General features: G+C 44.0%; 1 protein-coding gene across 3 annotated transcripts in view; it reads right to left on the bottom strand.

Annotated features, from left to right (window-relative positions):
- Nucleotides 1-21071, bottom strand: part of tiam2a (TIAM Rac1 associated GEF 2a) — a 121357-nt gene that overhangs the window by 36879 nt on the left and 63407 nt on the right. For all 3 annotated transcript variants that reach the window (XM_061743518.1, XM_061743517.1, XM_061743519.1), the window contains exons 2-8: nucleotides 20353-20435; nucleotides 16745-17946; nucleotides 10646-11087; nucleotides 9548-9720; nucleotides 8761-8985; nucleotides 5206-5391; nucleotides 3574-3717 (exon numbers count right to left, since the gene is read on the bottom strand). In XM_061743518.1, the coding sequence (XP_061599502.1) occupies nucleotides 3574-3717; nucleotides 5206-5391; nucleotides 8761-8985; nucleotides 9548-9720; nucleotides 10646-11087; nucleotides 16745-17932 (2358 nt within the window). In that variant the 5' untranslated portion in view covers nucleotides 17933-17946; nucleotides 20353-20435. The remainder of the gene's footprint in view (nucleotides 1-3573; nucleotides 3718-5205; nucleotides 5392-8760; nucleotides 8986-9547; nucleotides 9721-10645; nucleotides 11088-16744; nucleotides 17947-20352; nucleotides 20436-21071) is intronic.

Raw genomic sequence — 21071 nt, forward strand, 5'->3', positions numbered from 1 at the left:
GGAAAAACAGGCTATGAGATCAAGTAAATGAGCTCAAGTTGAATGTTTTCCTCCCAAGTATATGTAAATAATATCCAAAACTGGCACAGAGAAGTAAAACTAATCAAATTTATTTTAATTGAATTATTTATGCAAAAAAGAAGCAGTTTTGTATTCCCTGGCCTTGGTAGCGAGATGCCTCGTCTGACCTTAGATATCCCGACTCCCTCCCTCCTCAGCATGGGTACATTTCTAAAAGAGCCTGTAAACAGTGTTGCTTCGCCGTAAACTGTCTAATTTTAGAAAGCTTTACCAGCTCCCCCACAAATCTTCAGACTTTGGCCTACTTCCCACAGCCAACTGACGGCTAGCTCTTACTGTAGCTCTGCTCAGATGGATCAGAAAATAGAAACCCGAGAGGGAAAACTGCGTGGGGGAGGGAGGGAAGGGGGGGGCGATGACTTTGGGCGCACGGTTCTGGTGTGCAGCGCTGCGGCGGTAAAAAAGGGATTTCGGCTTAGTCAACACAGATGAGTCAGTATGGAAATGGGGTGGGTGACGTTCCGCCGGATAGAGCTCTGATGTTTATGTTCTGACAAAGTGGGTTTGAGAGGGAACAGGGATGTAAAAAGATGAAGTTATGGTATTGGAGTGGAGACAGAGGGGGTAAATGGAGTCCAACAGTGAGGAAAGGCAAGAATATGTCTTGGAAATGCAAAATTGGACAATCTGGGAAGGTAGCGGCACCCAATGAGCTGGTGTCATTCAAAAAGCTGCACATTTCCCCTCAACATTAATGAGAACTTGTACAATTATCAACTCTTATTGAACACAAGCCTCCAAGCAGCTGACGAGGAAATGTTTTTACCAGCTAAGGAATATTTCCAAACTGAGAAAACTGATCTTGAGCTAATTAGAAATGTTTAAATCTCGTCTTAAAACGTATTTTTATTCTTTGGCTTTTAATCCAGCGTGAGAGTTGTGTGGTCTCTGTCCTGTCTTTTATGTTTATGAATCACTGGTTGTTGTCTGTCTGGTGTGTTTTTATTTCGTGCTTTTATGTGCTCTTATCTATTTTACTTTGTTTTTAGTTTTTTACTATTTTATCATGTTTTATTTTACTCATTGTGCAGCACTTTGTTAACCTTGTTGTTTTTAAAATGTGCTATACAAATAAAGTGGATTAGATTGGATAATTATTCATGCTTTTGTGCCATCTAGTTTGGATTGCTGCAACAGTTTGTTTTCTTGCCTAAACAAGAAGGAACTGTCTCGTCTTCAGCAAATCCAGAATTCTGCAGCAAGGCTGCTGACCTGCTCTAATAGAAGGGCTCACATCACCCCAATTTTAAAACCTCTTCACTGGCTCCCCCTCCCTTTTCGTTTTAACTTTAAAATCTTGGTGCTGACGTGATTCAGTCAGCTGTTCGGTGTCGGCAGAGAGCGCCCCCTGCAGGTTTGGAGCACTTTCGGTTGTAGTGACCGGTTATGAAGCGTTTTTCTTTTGAAGATGGTTTCTTGTTTTATATCGTTTTGTGCTTTGCATCGTTTCTCTATTTGCAGCGCGTTTGATGATGCTGCATTTGTCTTTGTTTTTTGCAGCACGTTTTTTCATTTGCACCACGTTTCTCTTTTTGTACCTCGTTTTGAGTTTGTGAATTTGAATTGTTTCTGTACTTGAAGCCGTTTTCCTTAACTGAGACGCATTAGGCCGTTGCAGTGCGTTTGGCCCTTGTCGGCCACCGTAGTATCGTCTTGTTTTTATTGTATTTTTACTTTTATTGTATTGTTTTATTTTTTTGTGAAGCACCTTTTGACATTCCCTTATCTGTGAATCGGTGTTCTATAAATAAACTTTACTTTCTTACTCATTTACTAATGAAAACTTGTACAACAATCAACTCTTATGAAGAAAAGGCAACACAAACAGCAGATGTCCATCCCTGAAAATCCCTTGCTGCACTTAGCAGCCATCAGTCCCTCATTAGACCCAAACTAAAAGACACAAAACACCGGAAAACACTAAAAAGATCTTGTAAGAGAAGGGGAACCTAGTGGGGGCGGGTTTAAAAAAAAAAAAAATCAAAAATAAGAGGACGGTTTTTAATATTTAGCGTCTTTACAGGGACCATCTGCTGGTGTCTGCGGGGCTGGGGGGGAGAGTGTGGAGAATGCCATCTACCACATATGGCTTTTAATAATTCATCCGCGCGCTGCGGTGCCACCTCGGCCTTCTGCGCCACAAAAACGTCGACTGTGCCTCATTACGCCGGCCGGCTGGAGATCCCGAGAAAAAAAAAATAACGACGCGTGCGTGCACACCTAGATGCCGACATGCAAGATGTGCAAGAATGCAAAAGCGTCACAGAGCAGAGCAGGAGGTCGGGTAGGGAAGAGGGAGCTTCACAGGGAACTCTGCGGAAGCAGCCGGGAGTCAGCTCTCGTTTACTAAACAACACGATTAGACGTGCAAGCGCCGAAACGATGAAGAATACCAGAAAGGAGGTCAGAGCATTAATATTTCCTTCATTTCTGGAGCTGCAACTAATGACCAGAGATCCATGAAATACCCGAGTAAACGACTACGCTCCCAAGCCCTGCCTTTGATATTGATGAATAAGCACCCGCTTGAGTCTAATGACCCACCTGAGAGGATTCAGACTTCCCCCTCTGCACCTGGGTGGGGAATGCTCCCATGTGCCCAGGAAAGCAGGAGGGATGTGAGCTTTTGATTAATAAAAAGATTCCCATGGGGGTCAAATGTGCTGAGACCAATAACAATTTCCCTGCCTTCTTCCATGCCAACAACAGCAATTTACATGCAAGAAAGCTAAAACAGCAGCATGATTTTAGGTAGTTTCATTAACAAATGTGCAAAAATGTGCACTGAGGAAGCCCAGGAGACAAATTGAACGGTACATCCCCAAAGAGTTTATGTTCGCAAGCATGCTTTGTACAGCAAATTTACTTATGCTGGATACGTGAGGTGGTGGAGAGTTTCATCATGCTGGGATTCAGGGGAGATTAGACGGTGTCACCTCAAGGCCTGAGTGCTGCTGCTAGGCTTTCAGCCTCCACGAGGACACGGAGATCCGGACATGAAGCTCATTATGTAATCCCTTATCTTATTACATCGTCTATTTTCCCCCCTCCCGCCTCTGCAGAGGATGTTAAAGTGGCTACTTTGGGTTGTTTTCATAAGTTTGTTAGGAGGATTGCTTAATGAGTTATGGATGGAGGTGCGGCGCGGCCCAACTGCACGATTCATTTTTAATGCCAGCAGACCTGGATGTCGCAGCCGGCCTCGGTGGAAGTCTCGTTCATTAAATTGGTTGCCCACGAGCTCGCTGCAAGCGTCGCATTAAAAACTTACAGAGTACGCCGACATCTTCAAACTACCGACGCTAACGCAAAGTACATTTTCATCCTGAGGGAGGAGAGCTGAACCATGATTAACCACAAAAAATAGATATACCATCTGCTTTAATGTGCGGATTTTAAGCAAACTGACGTTTATTTTAATTAAAGAAACCAGTAATTGGGGTATTTTAGTGTGTATGTTGGATTAGGAAAATAAAAAAGGGAGTGTTATACCTGTGATACGGAGGGTCTCTTGTCCCGGCCTCTCTTCGTTAGGTTGTCCAGACCTTTCAGAGAGGAGAAGAGGCCTTTCTTGCGCTGTTTGCAAGTCTGAGACAAGGAGCGCCTCCTGACTGTGGCTTCGTCTCTGGAACAGATCTGAACACAAGCACGACCGTCAATACCGCAAGCGACAGGACCTGCCACACGCATCTGCAAACGTTTAACCTCCCGCCCTCACGGGGAGACAGCGAGGCTGCCGACCGTGCCGGTGTGGCTATCCGCTAACCGCTACCCAACTAAACTGCTGAACGCCTTGTCAGCTCAACATTTCACGCGGTGATGCAGATATCAGCCAATCAAATCAGAATCAGGTTTATTGGCCAAGTCAGGTCAAAGAAGACAGGGAATTTGACTCAGTTATTTTCGCTTACTGTACAGTAAATAGACAAATGGCTCTTATTAACATATTAGGGTCAATGACGTGACGGCTATATTTTCCGAAAAACAGATTTGTTTTCTAATTCAAAAAAGGTTTAAATGGATAAAAAAAATACCATATATATGACCGACCTGTCCCACATATGGACTCACTTGAATTTTACAAAAAATACTAGTTATTTGGGATTTTGTTGTTGTTTTAAGTGTCATAAAGTCATGTGGTGCGACCGTCCGACCATGACTCTTGTTTTGAAAACTTTTTTTGAAATCCCTCTAAATGTTTTTAAATCAATCTTCTGCCCTATCTGGCATGATTTCCAAAATGTCTTGTAGTGTATAAGATTTATACACATTTATATTTATATTTCCATCATAATATACAAACAAAGTTTGACTGATGTCCATTTTATGAAATATCATGTGACGCGACCATTAAAACAACCATTTTTGTATAATACTGAAAACTTGTAAAAAAAAAAAAAAAAGATGTCAAGATGTTAAGCAAATTAATTTATTTTAATATGAATCATGGTTGCACCACATCACTTTTTTTAAGGCTAGTGCCAATTCATCTTGACAAAAATCACTTAATTTAAAAGTTTTATATGAATTTATGTGTACACAACATTCTTAATGTTTGAGCTACTGCAACAGATATTCTTTTTTTTATTATTTTAAAATTGACCTGTTGAAAATCCTTATTCGTCATTGACCCATATACAATTTAAGAAAAGTGAAAAGTGCAGCAGTATGAAGTAGACATGGTTATTGAAGGTGCATTGTTACAGCATATAATTGTGGTTGTTGTTATTATTATTATTATTGCACAGTGATTGATTACTCTGAGACTCTCTGATTACTCTGAGATGAGTGATGAGAGTTCATCAGAGCAACAGCTCGGGGGAAGAAACTGTCTCTGTGGCTGGATGTTTTGGCTACAGAGCTCTGTAGTGCTCTGTTCAAACAGGAGGAGTTCAAACAAACTGCAGCTACATAACAAGCACAAACCAACTGGCTAACTCAGAAGAGGCGTGGTTGTTTATTGGTAGGATGAAGGCTCGTCAGAATCAGTTATACGAGCTGGGGGTTGTAGATCTTCTAGGTTGTTGTTGTTACAGATCACGCCCATTAAAGTGTCACAAACAATCAGAACGGGACACGTTTCTGGTTTCTGCTCTCTGAAAAGCCCGCCCCGAACTTCCTCACCAGTGCGTGGAAGGAGGAGACGGAGAAGATCCCCAGGCGACCCAGGGTGCTTTTGGTGGGGCGGCTGGCGATGGCTAGCAGGCTCTTGGGGTTGGGCAGCTCTCCGCCCTGCAGGCTGGCCAGGTAGCAGCGCATCCGGAAGAGGTCCATGTTGAACCGCTCCAGGTTCTGTTCCCACTGCTGGATCTGGAGGGAAAAGGAAGGGCATTCATCTGTTAGACTTGTTTTAAAGGTTTGACTGTGAAGCTGTTTGTCGGGTGGTTAGTGAGCAGGGGGGCTAGGGGGGGGTTCGGTGGCTGAGAATCAAAGGAGATCCAGGGTCAGATGATTGCGGTCATCCAAGCTGCAATTGCTTGCAGATGTTGGAGCAGGGGAAGGGTATGACCTCATGGAGCCTTGATAGTGACGGATGACTGCATATCTGACAGAGGAGTGGGGTGTGAGGTACGTGCAGCAAATCCAAACACACAATTTTGTCAGAGATATCCGAGGAGGCTGGAGACACTGAACATGCCTCCTGTCCAACTGCCACGCCCTCTCAGTTCACAGCTCCTCCTGCTTGCACTATGTAAACTATAAGGAACGCTCTACTTTGTTGGCTGGAGACGGGTTTTAATGGGAACGCTCAAGCTAAACAACGCTCCATAACAACTAACTTTAATAGGTCTGAGAGTTAATTTACAAAAGCACACCCCACGGCGTTTGTCCCGGTGGGTTCCACTCACGCCAACTTGCATTCTTTGGGATTAAGGAGTGAAGTGGGAGCAGGTTTTACGATCATCTTAAACAAACACTTTAAAACAGAGACCTGGCACAGTAACAGCTACGGGAAAAGCCGTGCATGCAGCTGTGCAGGTGGCCTCAGTTAACAGGGACTGGGTCAACGACATTCAGATATTCCCCCATCGTTGACGTGGACCGCTCCGAGACCGGGCTGGAATGTGCAGTCTTGGGTTTGTGACACGATCCCGATCCTTCGTCCATTTCTGCCTCTCCGTAAACTTTCATAAAATCTGACCAAACCGTGTTTATACAAGCTGCAATTACAGAGTCTAACTTTAACTGTGAGCTGTGGTGGCAGCCGCCATGTTTGACGGAGGAATATGTGCAAGGACAATAAAAATGTGATATAAAGCGACAAGAAACATGTCACTTTTTCCAACCAAAGGCAGATATATCGGTGTGGATAACGGCTTCACGCAGTGCCAGGGAGTGGTTCGTGGAGGCGTCTGAAGGCTTTGGCGGTTCCGTTTTTAAATCACTTTCAAAAAGGAGAAGTTGACATTTTGTCAAATGGCTCCGCTGTTTGCACTAAATCTTAATGTGGCTTCGACTTGAGACATGAAATGTCCTCGTGTAAAAAAAAGCGCTGCAGGATTTTGTTTACTCTGGTAGTCTTAGATCATTAAATAAAAACTGAGCTGCGATTTAAATCCACGGAGTAGTTTGAAGATGACTTTAGGAGATTTTAATCCAATAAACTCAAGACAAATTGAAGTCTATGTACATGGCTGAAAATGCTTGTATACTTTTGATTTACACGCCACCGGGACTCTTAAGAGACTGTCAACAGTGAAATATACGTCTCTTTATTCAGAGATGCACTAAAATAGTTCTGCGCATGAAATTCGATTTGATGAGTCATGCCAGGAGCGAATCACTCATGACGAACAGGATCTCTTTTTGATTCAAGCATCTTTTGCTTCATGCGTCGAGCAGGCTCGAGTAAACGAAGAGAAGCAGTTAAGCACAATCTGAGAAAAAGCAAAAGCAAGTTTGGGCCCATTTGGCCTGCACGCACAACTTATTTACACCCATTTCAGAGTCATTAAGCGCAGCAGAAGCCTTTCTTAAAACAGATCTTCATCTCCCCTTCAACATCTGCCCCCTACTCTCTGTCAGAGCCCTAATGCACGATAAGTCCTTCACTGCAACTTGATAGCGTGGAGCGTGTGTGTGAGTTTGTGTGTTCAAAAGGGGGCAAAGGCAGACTTCAAACGAGTCTACTGGCACTGATTTCAGTAGACATGGGTGGGGGTAGGCGGGGACATCAAAGTAGTGCCCTGCTGGTGCGAGACAACCTTACCAAAACCTTAAATCTATCAGCAGCCTCCAGGCACCTTTATCAGAGTGCAGCCCCGTACGGCGTCTGACCCTATCGTTCGCTGCAACCCCGTCCGTCTCTCTGAGGTGGCACGCTGGCTAATTGGAAACAGACGCAGCCGTGTCATCGCCGAAGCCTCCGTGCACCAACCCTCTCCGCTGGTCATTGCTCTGCAGGACTACTGCTCCTTTACCCCCCACCTAACCCAATCCAGAAGTAAACACTTCTTCGGCACCACAACTTCCCGGTGACCACAGGGATGTAAAATATGGCCATGTGAGAAAACGTAGATCCATTTTCCCCCCACGTTCCATGACATCCCATACAATTCTTGTTATAGTGTTTACGCTTCTGCCAATCTAGAGGCGTCTTCCTGCCACTGCGTAATCTGCCGTTTGTGGGCTGCAGTGCAGCGCTGAGTGCTTTGGATTCTCCCCCCTGGGCTGTGACGGAGAGACAGAAGAGGATAATGCATGTTGAGAGCCTATTACCAAGAAACATCTGGAATCTCAATCTGAGGCCCAGGGAACGCGCTGCTCCCCTGGGCCCCGTGAGATACGTTTGGGGATTGATGCATTTAGGCCAATTCACCCACTCGTAGACAAAAATAAAGCACAGGCTCACCGCCGCACACGCCAAATACAGAAAAATTAAGTAGGGCACATGATATGGTTTGCTTCACACGTCATGAAGAATAATGATACATAGAAGATGTTTTTAAAATCAGCAAACACCAAGTCATGGAGCGGATTTGTATGGAGCCAAATCAAGGCCAAAATTTTTGCTAATTTGAAAATAAAATTTGAACCTGAAAATTAATTTTTTCAGTTTGAGAACTTTTTATTTCAGTTTCAAATCTTTTTTTTTCAGTTTCAGATCTTTTTTTTTCAGTTTCAAATTTTTTTTTCAGTTTCAGACTTTTGGCCCCGATCTGGCGTAGGGGGCGTGGCATCATGAGTGACAGCATAAGAGAGAAGGCGGGGGACGTTCCTCAGTCATGTTGCCTTCAGGAAAGGTAGGTTGCAGAAGTTATTAGTAGAAGTATGATTCAACACTGTGTATATACACTATATTCATGTGATTGGCAGTGGAAAAAACGGATACTAGTGACACATTTCTGTTTAAAAAGCTGTTTTAGACCGTACTTGGTAGTATGTGGAAGTGGGAAATGTCAAACTTTAAAGTGTGGCTGTTGAACTGTACAGTCTGGCATATTTTATAGCTTTTATACTGCGATTGGTGCCAAGTACTGTGAAAGTGAAACTGAAAAAAAAAGATCTGAAACTGAAAAAAAGATTTGAAACTGAAATAAAAAGTTCTGAAACTGAAAAAAAAAATTAAACTGTAAAAAAGAATTTTCAGGTTCAAATTTTATTTTCAAATTAGCAAAACTTTTGGCCTTGATTTGGCTCCATAGATTTTCTGCAGAAAAAAACAAAAAAACACCTCACCTGGTTCTCGATGGCCTTGCGGTTCCTGGGGTCGCTGACGACGGTCAGCTGCAGCTCCGCCATCTTCTTCATCTTCCCATCCATGTCGATCTTCTGCAGCAGGCCGCGGACCTGGCTGCGCAGCAGGCGCACCGTGTCCTCCTTCCCCTGGCGCTTGGCCAGCAGCGAGGCGCTGGCGGAGTGGATGGCTGTGACCCAGTTCTCCAGGTCCGTCTGGTTGCTGGCCTGGAACATCAAACACAAGACAGGAATTCGACGGAGCAGGAAGACGAGGATTCCGTTTAGACGCCTGATGAGTCCACCGGGACTGCAGGCGTGCCGCTGTTGGGTTATTCTGCAGTACACTTTAATAAAACATCATTGGGACTTTTCCGGATCGATAAAAGACAGCATGATTAACAGCTCCTCTATGTAAATGCATGAACATGCATTTATTTGCCCTATAACCACTTTGTGGTTATTGCTGTTCTAATGACGGTGACATCTTGGTCGAGAGGTCAGTTGAATCACTTTGAATGAAAATGACTCGTGTTCAACAGGCCGTGTCAGTAGAAACAAAGATCAAACCCGGATTATCTCTGCGTCAAAGACCTGATCTTCCTCGCATTCCTCGGAGGATCTACCAACTCCACACAGAGGGATTTATTTGATGTGGGGCTGAAGACTACAAAAGAGCACGGGAGTGGGAGGTGATAATAGCCAAAGCTGGTTGTGGATTTAGGAGACCCACATCGTTCCGTACGCACAACGCTCAAGTGAGAGCAGCGTTTCCGCTGACGTGCTTCACCTGGAATAGGTAGACGTCCCCGTACGAGTTGCTCAGGCAGAACACGTTCTCCCTCTTGGGGTGTTCGGGAACGGCCTGGACGATGCTGTCCTCCGCCAGGAGGGCGTAGCGAGGCGACATCTCCTGCTCCGGAGAGCCTTTGCTGTACGTTTCATAGAACAGCAACGTGCACCCTGGAGGAAGGGAGGGAAAGGACATTTTAAACGTTGATAAAGTTTCTTCAGATTGTCAAAAGTTACCAGAAAAAAGGAATGATGAACTTGCAGTGAAGGAAAAAAAAGTTTGACATTAAAGGCTGGTGGGAAGTCTAAAGATGGAGAGACTGCTTTTTCTTCTCCTTCTGCAGTAGGAAATGTCATAAAAGCAAAACTGCATTCATTTAGTGGCATTATTTTGTGATTATGGTCAAAATCAATTATATAAATTCCCCAAAAGCACTTAGAAAAAGCATTTAATGTCATTTGTGATGGTCAAGGAGAAGAGGAAACCTCTGAGAATAAAAGCGGGAACCCATCAGGTTGAAAAGTTTATTTTACTTATTTTCTAAAAACCTTTTTAACCTTTATTTAACCAGGGAGAGAAACTCTGAAGATATAAAATCCCTGAGTGCCCTGACCAAGACAGACAGCAGCTAAGAGCACAAGCGTTACAAACATATACAGGACTGTCTCAGAAAATTAGAATATTGTGATTTTCTGTAATTCAATTACAAAAACAAAAATGTCATACATTCTGGATTAATTACAAGTCAACTGAAATATTGCAAGCCTTTTATTATTTTAATATTGCTGATCATGGCTTACAGCTTAATAAAACTCAAATATCCTATCTCAAAAGATTTGAATATTCTGGGAAAAACTGTAAGCCATAATCAGCAATATTAAAATAATAAAAGGCTTGCAATATTTCAGTTGATTTGTAATGAATCCAGATTGTATGACATTTTTTTTTTTTTTTTTTTTTTTTTTTTTTTTTTAAATTGCATTACAGAAAATAAAGAACTTTATCACAATATTCAAATTTTCTGAGACAGTCCTGTATAACAACTATATAGATATAAGACTATATAAGACTGCTATTTTAAAACAACTCTTTTACCTTTCAGGGTGACCCAGTAGTGCTTCCACTTGCGGCGGGTCACCAGCTCCAGCTTCCTGTCTTTGTGCAGGGTGACGATGGGTTTGAAGGAGAGCCAGCCGGCCCGCCGGACCACGCCCTGCTCCTTCTCAAACAGAAGGTCCAGCTGCTCCAGCGAGCCCTCGGCCGACTCGCTGCTGCTCTCCCCTTCCTCCGTGCCGGTGGACGGGTCTCTCCTTTCTCCCGCTCCCTGCCCGGCGCCCGTCTCCAGCTCCCTCATGAAGTTCTCATAGATGTTCTGGCGGAGGGCGTCGCTGGTCGTCTGGTGGATGGCTCCTGAAGACTGGGCCCTGGCGGCTCCGGGGAACCACAGGCTGGAGACCTGGGAGGGGGAGCTGGTGTCTGCCGTCAGGCCGTCCACCCCGCTGTCAAAAGCATCGCCCAGGTCCTTGTACCTGGTCTCCTGAGGAAACACAACCATTTGGTTTATATAACCAGAGGTGTCAAGTAACGTAGTACAAATACTTCATTACCTTACTTAAGTAGAAATTTTGGTTATCTATACTTCACTGTAGTAATTATTTTTCAGACGACATTTTACTTTTACTTGTTACATTTTCACGCAATTATCTGTACTTTTTACTCCTTACATTTTAAAAACAGCCTCGTTACTCTCATTACTTTCATTTCCGCCTTTAAAAAAAAACTATCCAGTTAAATTGCTCCATCCGGATAGAGTGAATTTGGTTGTGGTTGTTTCAGATGTTCTTGTCCAGTTTTGTTCTTACATCCGTTCCCTCAGATTCCTGCAACTAAACTTGGATATACATTCCAATAAAGGTTAGGATAAATGATAACATGCCTCTGAAGTTTGACTTTTTGCACCATTACAATACTTATAGGCAACTAGTCATCATATCTCCTGCTCTCTGAAACACATGTTAATGCTCAATAGTACACAAATATGGTTCTTTAATATATTTGCATTATACTAATATGCTTTAATTTTCAATGGCTTTTGTACTTAATGGCTTGAGTATTGAGTATTTTTAAACTCTAGTATCTATACTTCTACCTGAGTAATGAATGTGAATACTTTTGACACCTCTGTATATAACCCTAAACCGGAATACTCCTATCTACATTTGAACGAACCACGTCTTATTTGTGCTCAAATGTGCAGCCGTCTGCAAATACAGCCGGCCCCTGACAGTATTCAGCTGTGCTCCACTCCCATTACCAGCAAGGCATGACAAAACTTGAAAAATTTCAAGTCAAACCACTCAGACCTACTTCAAAGCCACTCAATTTTTCTCTTAACGGAGAAAGTGGGTTGAATCTCCGGCGACGGGAGCTGGGGGGGGGTTGGAACCCTCCTGGCTCACCACAATTTCACATTATTTGAGGTTTGATGCGCCTTCCCAATTCCCCAAATGAACACTTGATGGAATTGGAGTCCGTCAATCCTAATGACATCCCATCTACACTTGACTAGATTGCGGCATCGATTCTGCCTCCGGGCTGCAGAGATGAGCGCTCTCGACATGCAGATGCGCGGTACGTGCTGCGGCGCCGAAGGTCGTTCTTTGTCTCAATCACCTCCGTCCATATCTTTCCTTCCCTTTTTTCATGTTTCATGCTGTTTCTAATGCCCATTTGTCTGCATCACTTTAGAAAATGTCCTTCATATCTTATAACAAAGGAGCACAGAGCTTGTATTTACCTCCTACAGCAGCAGTAAACCTGCTGAACCCATGGAAGGACAGCGTTTGTTTAGCTGTTATAATGTCTGACACTAGGAATGGGTGATATTTTACCGTTCACGATATACAGTCAAAAAAATTCCTCACGATAAGAATTTATCATCTCGCGGTAAAAACGATAAATTCCCGTTGATGATGTTTTTGTGTAAAACCGGATTTATGGTTCTGTGTTAAATCCACGCACAACGTACGTGAAGGAAGTAAGTAAGTAAGTAAGTAAGGAAGTAAGTAAGTAAGTAAGTAAGTAAGTAAGTAAGTAAGTAAGTAAGTAAGTAAGTAAGTAAGTAAGTAAGTAAGTAAGTAAGTAAGTAAGTAAGTAAGTAAGTAAGTAAGTAAGTAAGTAAGTAAGTAAGTAAGTAAGGAAGGAAGGAAGGAAGGAAGGAAGGAAGGAAGGAAGGAAGGAAGGAAGGAAGGAAGGAAGGAAGGAAGGAAGGAAGGGAGAGAGGAAGGAAGGAAGGAAGGAAGGAAGGAGAGAGCAGGAGGAAAGAAGGAAGGAAGGGAAAAAAGAAGGAAGGAAGGAAGGAAGGAAGGAAGGAAGGAAGGAAGGAAGGAAGGAAGGAAGGAAGGAAGGAAGGAAGGAGAGAGCAGGAGGAAAGAAGGAAGGAAGGGAAAAAAGAAGGAAGGAAGGAAGGAAGGAAGGAAGGAAGGAAGGAAGGAAGGAAGGAAGGAAGGAAGGAAGGAAGGAAGGGAAAAAGGAAGGAAATGAGAAAGAAAGAAAGAAAGAAAGAAACAAAGATAAATTCCCGTTGATGATGTTTTTGTGTAACAAACATGGCGGATCTGAGAGCGAGATAGATTTATAGTTGAAAAGGTGGAGTTGAATAGGTATTTCTTTTATCGTCATTTTTATCGTTATCGGGATAAATGCCAGAAATTATCGTGATACATTTTTTAGTCCATACCGCCCATCCCTATCTGACACCATAAAATACACAGTATTTCTTCAGGTAAGATGTAGGAATATGCATACGGTGCACAGGACGGGTCTTTCTTGAGCATTTCCCAGTGTCGTTCAGTGGGCAAAGCCCAGGTTTAACCCTCCATCCCCTCTTTCTAAACTACAGCTGCTTTCTGTTAGAAGCTGGTTTTCAGTCTTGCCATCAGCGCCACAGTTTGACCTGTAAATCCTCAAGTTAAAGCTGGAGCTTTTTGAGGCGATCCTGATTTCCGTTGACCTGCTGAAAAGGAGCCACCGGGGCCGACCCCAGAAGATATATGGCACAAAGACGTTTGGCAGCAACAACCACCAAAGGATGGAGGAAATTTAGACCCAATAAAGACTAAAACGCCACAAACTTCAACAAACTCCCGAGCCGTCTTTATTAGCCATCACCTGAGTCATGGTTGCGCGTTGTTGTTCTTGAGCTTGAGCAGCTTTAAGCCATCTTTATTCCCTAAGTCCTATAGATCCGAGCACGCTCCACAAACCGGCAAAGTACTGGCACTCAGCCGTAATTTAGGAGATTTAGGAGCCAAATGAATGGATACCGCCACTCCCCGCTAGCATTTGTCACTGCAGGGTCAAGCAACGGTGCCAGTGCAAAGTATCTGTTATATTTCACTTAAGATTCTCTGCTGAGGGAGCACAAGGAGAAACTCACAAATTCTTCCACCAGCGCAGAAGAAAATACCTTCTGAATACTGTAATTGTCCTATTCTTTTCTTTGTTTTGCTCCAAGACCCAACTGACTGAGCACAAATCCCTATTAGCAGATTTACTCTCTAAGGAACGTGATGGGAGCCCAGAAAATCTGCTCCCAACAAGCAGAACAACCATAAATCATTCATTAACATTAGGGGAGGGGGTGGGGTTAAATCTCCGGCTCGGATTTAGTTTCACTCTACAGAGCCTCTCGGAGGCTTACAGCGATCCTCTTGGCACAGCTGAGTCTCTAAAACTTTTACAAGGCAATGCTAAACAAATTAATGGGAAAACAATTGCTTTCAGGCCTCAAAGACGCGAGAGAGACTCCGGCTCAGGCCCGATTAGAACAAATGCTTTAGTCAAAGTAAAGCCGGTAGGAATGCAAATATCTATCTGCAAAAACAAAGACCACACGACTCTTACAAACAAGTGCGGGGAACATGCACACAAGCTGTGGTCAGTTGGAGCCTCTCCTCTGTATCTTAGTACTCCCCCTCTTCACATTTTGTTTCAAGCATCCTAGAAAACAGATCAACATCCTTATTCTCTACATCCGAACCTGGCTTACAAATATCTTGCTACACGGAATGAAAATAATGAAAATATCCGGCTTCAGAGATAATCTGAACCGTATTTACGCACCCAGGTCCGGAACAACTCCTCCTGATATTCGCTTCCCACCCCGTGACAACTGTTCCTCTGGGGTTCGTCTGTGTCTCGTCTTGTATTTAAAGTCCTATCCTTGTTCTGTCTTCATCAATACTCAGCGCCGGCTGCCTCACGGGTTTAATTTTGTGCCGCCCCGTGGTGCCCGGTGCTCAGACAGGTGGTGTTGTGGAGCTGCAGGGCCAGGGAGACGGCGGTCGGTTCCCAGCCATGCCAGGACAACCGCTGCGGCTGCAAGTCAAGCAAACCTGGCCAGACAGGACACGGCCTGTGCTACGAACGGGCTGCAGAGCTGAGCTGCTGAGTTCAGAAGTTAGTTTTTTCTGTTTTACTACACCTGTAGCCTACAGTCATGGCCTTTGAGGCACAAATATGTTTACTAGTTTTCTACAGACTTTCTGTTTGCACTTTTGTTATTGCACTAAAAATGTGCACTATTACAGAATGGATGTTCTGCTTTCTTTCTATTGGTTTATATTAATTTATACAATTTTAAGTTAAGCAGGACAGGTTTCTGTTTAAGAAACATACTTATTTTATTCAGTTTTATTCAGAAACATACTTATTTTATTCAGTTCATTTTTTTATTTTATATTAAAGTGAATTGCTGGATAATAATTTGTTTTCCATGTGTTCGTGGCATTCAAAAATATGCATCTAATTCGATTCAGGTTTGAGTCAAATAAACAAATAAAGGGGCTAAAAAAATTCACCACGCCAGGAAGGGTGAAGGCAATCTGGTTGGCCGGCCCTGCCGATGAGGAGTCCCTTATTTATTTTTCAGGAAGTTGGCAACCCTAAACTAGACGGACGGACAGAAGGACTGCAAACATCTCCTCTATGAAAGTACAGTTATCCCTCGCTGTTTCACCTTTCACCGTCTCGCTGCTTCACGGATTTGCATTGTGCATTGTGTTCTGCGTTCTAATTGGCTAAACAATCTCCCCGCTTCTTCACTTCCTGCGTGTCAATAACGTTATGGTTTAATACGAACTGAACATGTACGTAAAAACAGCTTGCAAAATTTAAGTTTGCAAATTTTCTCCAAAACCCATAATGTCGACAAAACGCTCTGCACCAACTAAGGCACTTGCGGTCGGGTCCAAAAGGCAGAGGAAGGCGAAGTCAGAAGAGCAGTGAAATACGTCACAATTTGTCCTACTTTTTTATTTCATAATCATTTTTCATTTTCTCCCGCTCAAATCTAATTACTCTGGTTGTGGTGGCGCGGTGCTGATCTCCGCAATTTGAAGCCTTGTATAATAATTGTTAAAAAAAAATAACGGTCGTCGGTTACTACTTCACAGATTTCACCTATCATGGACTACGTTTACATGCAGTCAAAATTCAGGTTATTGCTAATATTCCGGTTACTGAAACATTCAGAATATTCCATTTACATGCATGAGCAAACAGGGTTATCCCTGTATACATGGTAATTAATCATTCAGGATATCTGGATCAAACCAGCGACGCACAGAGAACGTTATGGCGCAATTCCCGTAATTTCCACTTCTTCTTCCTGTATCCAAATTCAAAACAAATGCTGCTTCGCGCAACTTTTCGCTCACCTTCTTTTAAATCTCGCTATCCCCGTACTTTCTACCATCTACAAATGCCAAAATGTTCATATCCTTCATTACATTTATGAAGTGATTAGTCTCCTCCTCACTCCAAAAGTGTGGTGTGGTCTTGCGTTTCTCCGTGTTTAGAAGAACTTCCTGGACTCAAAAGACCAGGATTCCTTGCGAAAAGAACATGCGCAGAAAACAAATTCATGTTCCTTTTGATCGGGACTCATTCGGGTTTTTAAAAACCCGAATATGAGCAAATTCGGGTTATTCAAAGGGGTTATTGGTTTTTACATGGCCGTGCAAATTCGGGTTATTGCCAATATTCGGGTTTTAAAAGGGTTATTGACTGCATGGAAACGCAGTCCCGGCTTCTTTTTGGAATGTAACCCCCCCCCCCCCCCCCGTAAAAACGAGGATTTACTGTAGTGGTATGTGTCGTGTGTGTGAAACTGAGGGTGAGCACCAAACTCACCTGGGACTTCCTCTTCTTGCGGCTGAGGCTCCCCGTCCAGTCGCTGAACCGCCTCATGCGATTTTTGATGGAGTCTTTTTTGTAGAAGACAAACTCGTGTCCGGCCAGCTCCTGGCTCGGCGTCTGGTCCTGGTCCTGGTCCTGGTCCTGGTCCTGGCCCTCGGTGACCGTGTGGGCTTTGGAGCGGCGGCAGGGCAGAGTGTAGGACATGTACTGCCGGGATTCCGGGCATTCCTCCTCCACAGGAACGTCCAGGGCCGATGCGAAGGAGGCCCGGTGGGGCCTCCGCCCCGGCAGGGAGTCCTGCAGCTGGGAGGACAAGTCCTTGGCGGTGGGGAAAGTAGCCGCCATGGTGGGGTCCCTGTAGAGGTCGGAGATGGACACAGGGGGGGACTGCTGGGCGAAGGCGTCCAGCTGGTGCATGGGGGAGTGCACTAACGTCCGGCTGGCCGAGGACGGCTGGTCCTGCTCGCAGAGCTCCGCGCCGGGGCCCCAGGGAGAGTCATACCAGGAGCCCTCGGAGCTCAGCGAGCTCCCCTTGCTGGTTCTGGCCGTGGACGAGGTAGAAGCCGGCGGCGGGCCGCCCCGGTGGTCGTCCTGTCTGCTGCCGCTGGAGCCGGGCAGGCTGGGCGTGGAAGCCGACTCCAGATTGGGAGAGAACTTGAGCAGCTGGACAGGGCCGGACGCCCCGTCCAGGACCAGGGGGTTCCCTGAACTGTTGGTGAACTCCACTCTGAGAGAACCATCCTTCTTAATCACCACCCTGGGACTGCTCTGCTCCTCCAACGCCTCGCGCTCGGCGCTGTGTCCGTTCAGCATGCGCCCGCCGAGCTCGCCCCCGTACGGGTTCTCCTCGTAGGCATCCGACATGTGTCGGCTGCGCACGCCACACCCAGGGGAGCGATGCCAGCAATGCTCGCTCGGCCCTCCCCTCACTCCTCTGGGGACGTAGTCGCAGCGCTGGGCCGAGTAGGACGGCCGGCTCTTAGCGGGGGACAGGCAGCCGCGGCCGACACACCGGGCCTTGTAGCGGGAGCCCGCCGGGGAGTTTTTCCACCACGTATGTGGCGACAGGACATCGTCCCTGGCTGAGCGGAGCTTCAATGAATACGGCTTCTGTTTCCCGGGGAAGACGAGGCTTGTTCCTTTTGGACCCTCTATGCTGTACTGGCTCTCTGAATTTCCCATCCTGGTCTGGAAAACTTGAGAGAAAAAAAAAGGAAATGACATCAGGCTGTCACCAGCACTGGACAGTTGGAAAATTCACAGGATTCAAAACAGCATTGTAATGTCTGTATTAGGGCTGGGCGATATATCGAGATTTTAATATATATCGATATATTTTCAAACACGATATGGTACGAGACAATATCGTTTATATCGATTAAAAAAAAAAATGTTATGATTTTGATATAGCTTATTTTGTGACAAATTGACTTGAATGTTTTATTTGAGATTTGCACAAATGTTTTGTTATTTGCACAACTGTCAACCTCAGTGGAAAAGTCTGCCTGTTACTGTCTACATTGTATTAATTGTACAGTGTATTTTAATTTAATTGTTATGCAGGAAAGGGATATTTGTTTTATTTTATTCAAGAAGCATTTTTATTCTATATATGCAGGCAGTTTATTTTTATTTCATTTGTTTTATACATTTTGATATTGTGCAGACCTCTGTTAATAAAGGTACCTGTGTGACATTTGGCACGAGGCTTTGTATTAAAACAGTTTTTTTAAGGGTTTGCCTCAGAAAAAAATGAAGCTAACAGAGATGCTATAATGCTTTGGGGGAAACCCCAATTAAGGCACAGAAAAAATATCGAGATATATATCGAGTATCGCCATTTAGCTAGAAAATATCGAGATATGACTTTTGGTCCATATCGCCCAGCCCTAGTCTGTATGAAAGACATGTCAAGAGCATGAGGTCTGAGCTCAGCAGATAAAAATTAACTCCTTACTCTCGAACCCATTACCGGTCCTCATAAAGTCATAGCATCCACACACGCATGAGCGTTCAATGTGCGGCAGCTGCTCCCAGAGCGAAACAGCAGCATGTCTAATCTCTCCCACATGCCTTTCAAGAGAACAGCAACAAGTAATTCTATCACATCTGGTCATTAGGGGGAAAGGTCTACCCCCCGCCTATCGTTTTACCACATTCTTCCATTCTCTTTATAGAAAAGTCAAGTGAGATGAACAGGCTTTAGGCTGTCATGGCTGTTATGTGTGACAATCCTCAGGACACTGGGGGAAAAAAAAAAAAGAATCACTTCCAGACTGTCCACAATGCTCTTACATTAGAGACGGAGAGCCGTGACCACACAGATATTTCATTACAGGGAGAGAGAAGACGGTGCGGAGGGAATCCGTGGCCCGGAAGAGGAGGTTACTGTTACTGTCAGCGTTTGTGACGTCATTACGTAACAGGTGGAGGTTCAAACAATCAACAGCTTTCCAGTCTCTGAATTAGCTCACAAAGCAGATTAAGACCTTAAGGAAACCCCTCAAAAACATACGGAGGTCATTAGAAAGGTTCTTCTCGAGCTGGCAACCATTTACCGTATTTTCCGCACTATAAGGCGCACCTAAAAGCCTTTAATTTTCTCAAAAACCGGCAGTGCGCCTTATAATGCAGTGCGCCTTATATATGATCATTACGGCAATTTCTGTTACTGTTGTCAGGGGATTGTAGCTACTGTAGTTGGTGTCGCCGAAGTAACAGCGCTAAAAACGTCAGGAATCGTCACAGACGTTCAAGACAACAGCAGCAACGCTGACTCGCATAATGGCGACTTTGACGAGACGGAGCAAAGCTGGTTTTTATTTTGTTAATAAAGTTTGACATACAGTACTTTTCTCCTTGTTTTTTTTTTTTGCTTTTGCTGTAGGATTTTGTAGCATTTCCTGTAGCGCAGCTCAGTCAGGTAGATACGCAACTCAACCCCAGCCACTATAGTACGGTATTTTACCATATATTTAGTGCGCCTTATAATGCGGTGCGCCTTATATATGGAAAATGTTTTAAATATGTCATTCATTGAAGGTGCGTCTTATAATGCGGAAAATACGGTATTACCTGTTTTGAAAATTTCCAAAGGACTTAGCTGGACTAGTGTTTACTAGTATAACTTGTGACTACCACTGGAATTGCTAATTATTGATGTAAGAAATAATTATTAATCTCTAGATAACCCATTTCGGGTTTTGTTCTCATTTTATTTTCTTAAGTTTACAGTCATTGCACTACTACTACTTTTTTGTTATGTCACTATATTAGTATCTTTTTATTTTTATATATTTACTATTTTTTTAATTTTTATTATTTATTTAATTTTTATTTTTTTTGCTATTCCCAAAGGAAAATTAATGATGATAACCGTGGGGGGAGGGATGGGGAGAGGGAGGAGAAAAAAAAAAAAAGGTATGTTAATCTGTTTTGCTCTGTAGGAAACAATCTGCCAATAAAAACATATATCCAAAAAAAAAAAATATACGGAGGGGATATGACTTTATCCTACAGCGGAGAAGAGGAAGTGACATCCATCATGGGCTGCATGCAAGAGGAGGGGGCGGGGGTGTGGAGGCTACAGTTGTTGGACTCACCTCTCTGGAAAGGTTTCTTCTCACACAGGAGCTTCTAGACGCACCTCATTTCTCCACGTGGAGTCATCCCTCTTCTGGCTCACCTGAAACACAGAAAGAAGTCTACTTAGTCTCTTTTGACCTCACTGTAATTGACTTGGTGTAATGAGCTCCATGCTTGTAAAGTGCTGTGTAAGTTAGGGAGAACAGGTAATCCCAGGGTTTTGCAGAGGACTAGCTGTTTCTCATGGAGACAAGCGTATCATAGCAACAGTTGAATACAACAACAACAAAAAGAAAAGGCTAAAACATTGTCCTGTTACACTTCTCAGTTCAAACAGATTTCTTTCACTCATTTATTCACTCAAACCTCAGATGTAAACCTTCCTCAAAAAGTGCAGAGAAGCTTCTAGAGATGTTCAGAGTTCTCCTCAGGCGAAGTGGAGACGTAGAAACGCAGCGTGACTCGTTTAAAAAAAGACTCCCCTCATCCCTCAAAATCCAACTTTCCCCAATCAGCTGTCCAAACCAAACATATGTTGCATTTTTCCACCTCTCCGCAAGTAAAGTGACGTTGCCTTTCGTCGGACTCAGGGAAACTTTTTTCAAAGCCGGCTACAGTTTTAACCGTCTGTTTATTTTTAAACCTTGGAACCAGGTTTTTTTTTGGTTTTTTTCCCTCCTCCCTCCCTCTACTCCTCACTGCCAGATTTGTCAGAGAGTGAGGAAGTGCAGAAGAG

Source organism: Cololabis saira, chromosome 16 (assembly GCF_033807715.1).
Source record: "Cololabis saira isolate AMF1-May2022 chromosome 16, fColSai1.1, whole genome shotgun sequence".
Classification (NCBI taxonomy): domain Eukaryota; kingdom Metazoa; phylum Chordata; class Actinopteri; order Beloniformes; family Belonidae; genus Cololabis; species Cololabis saira.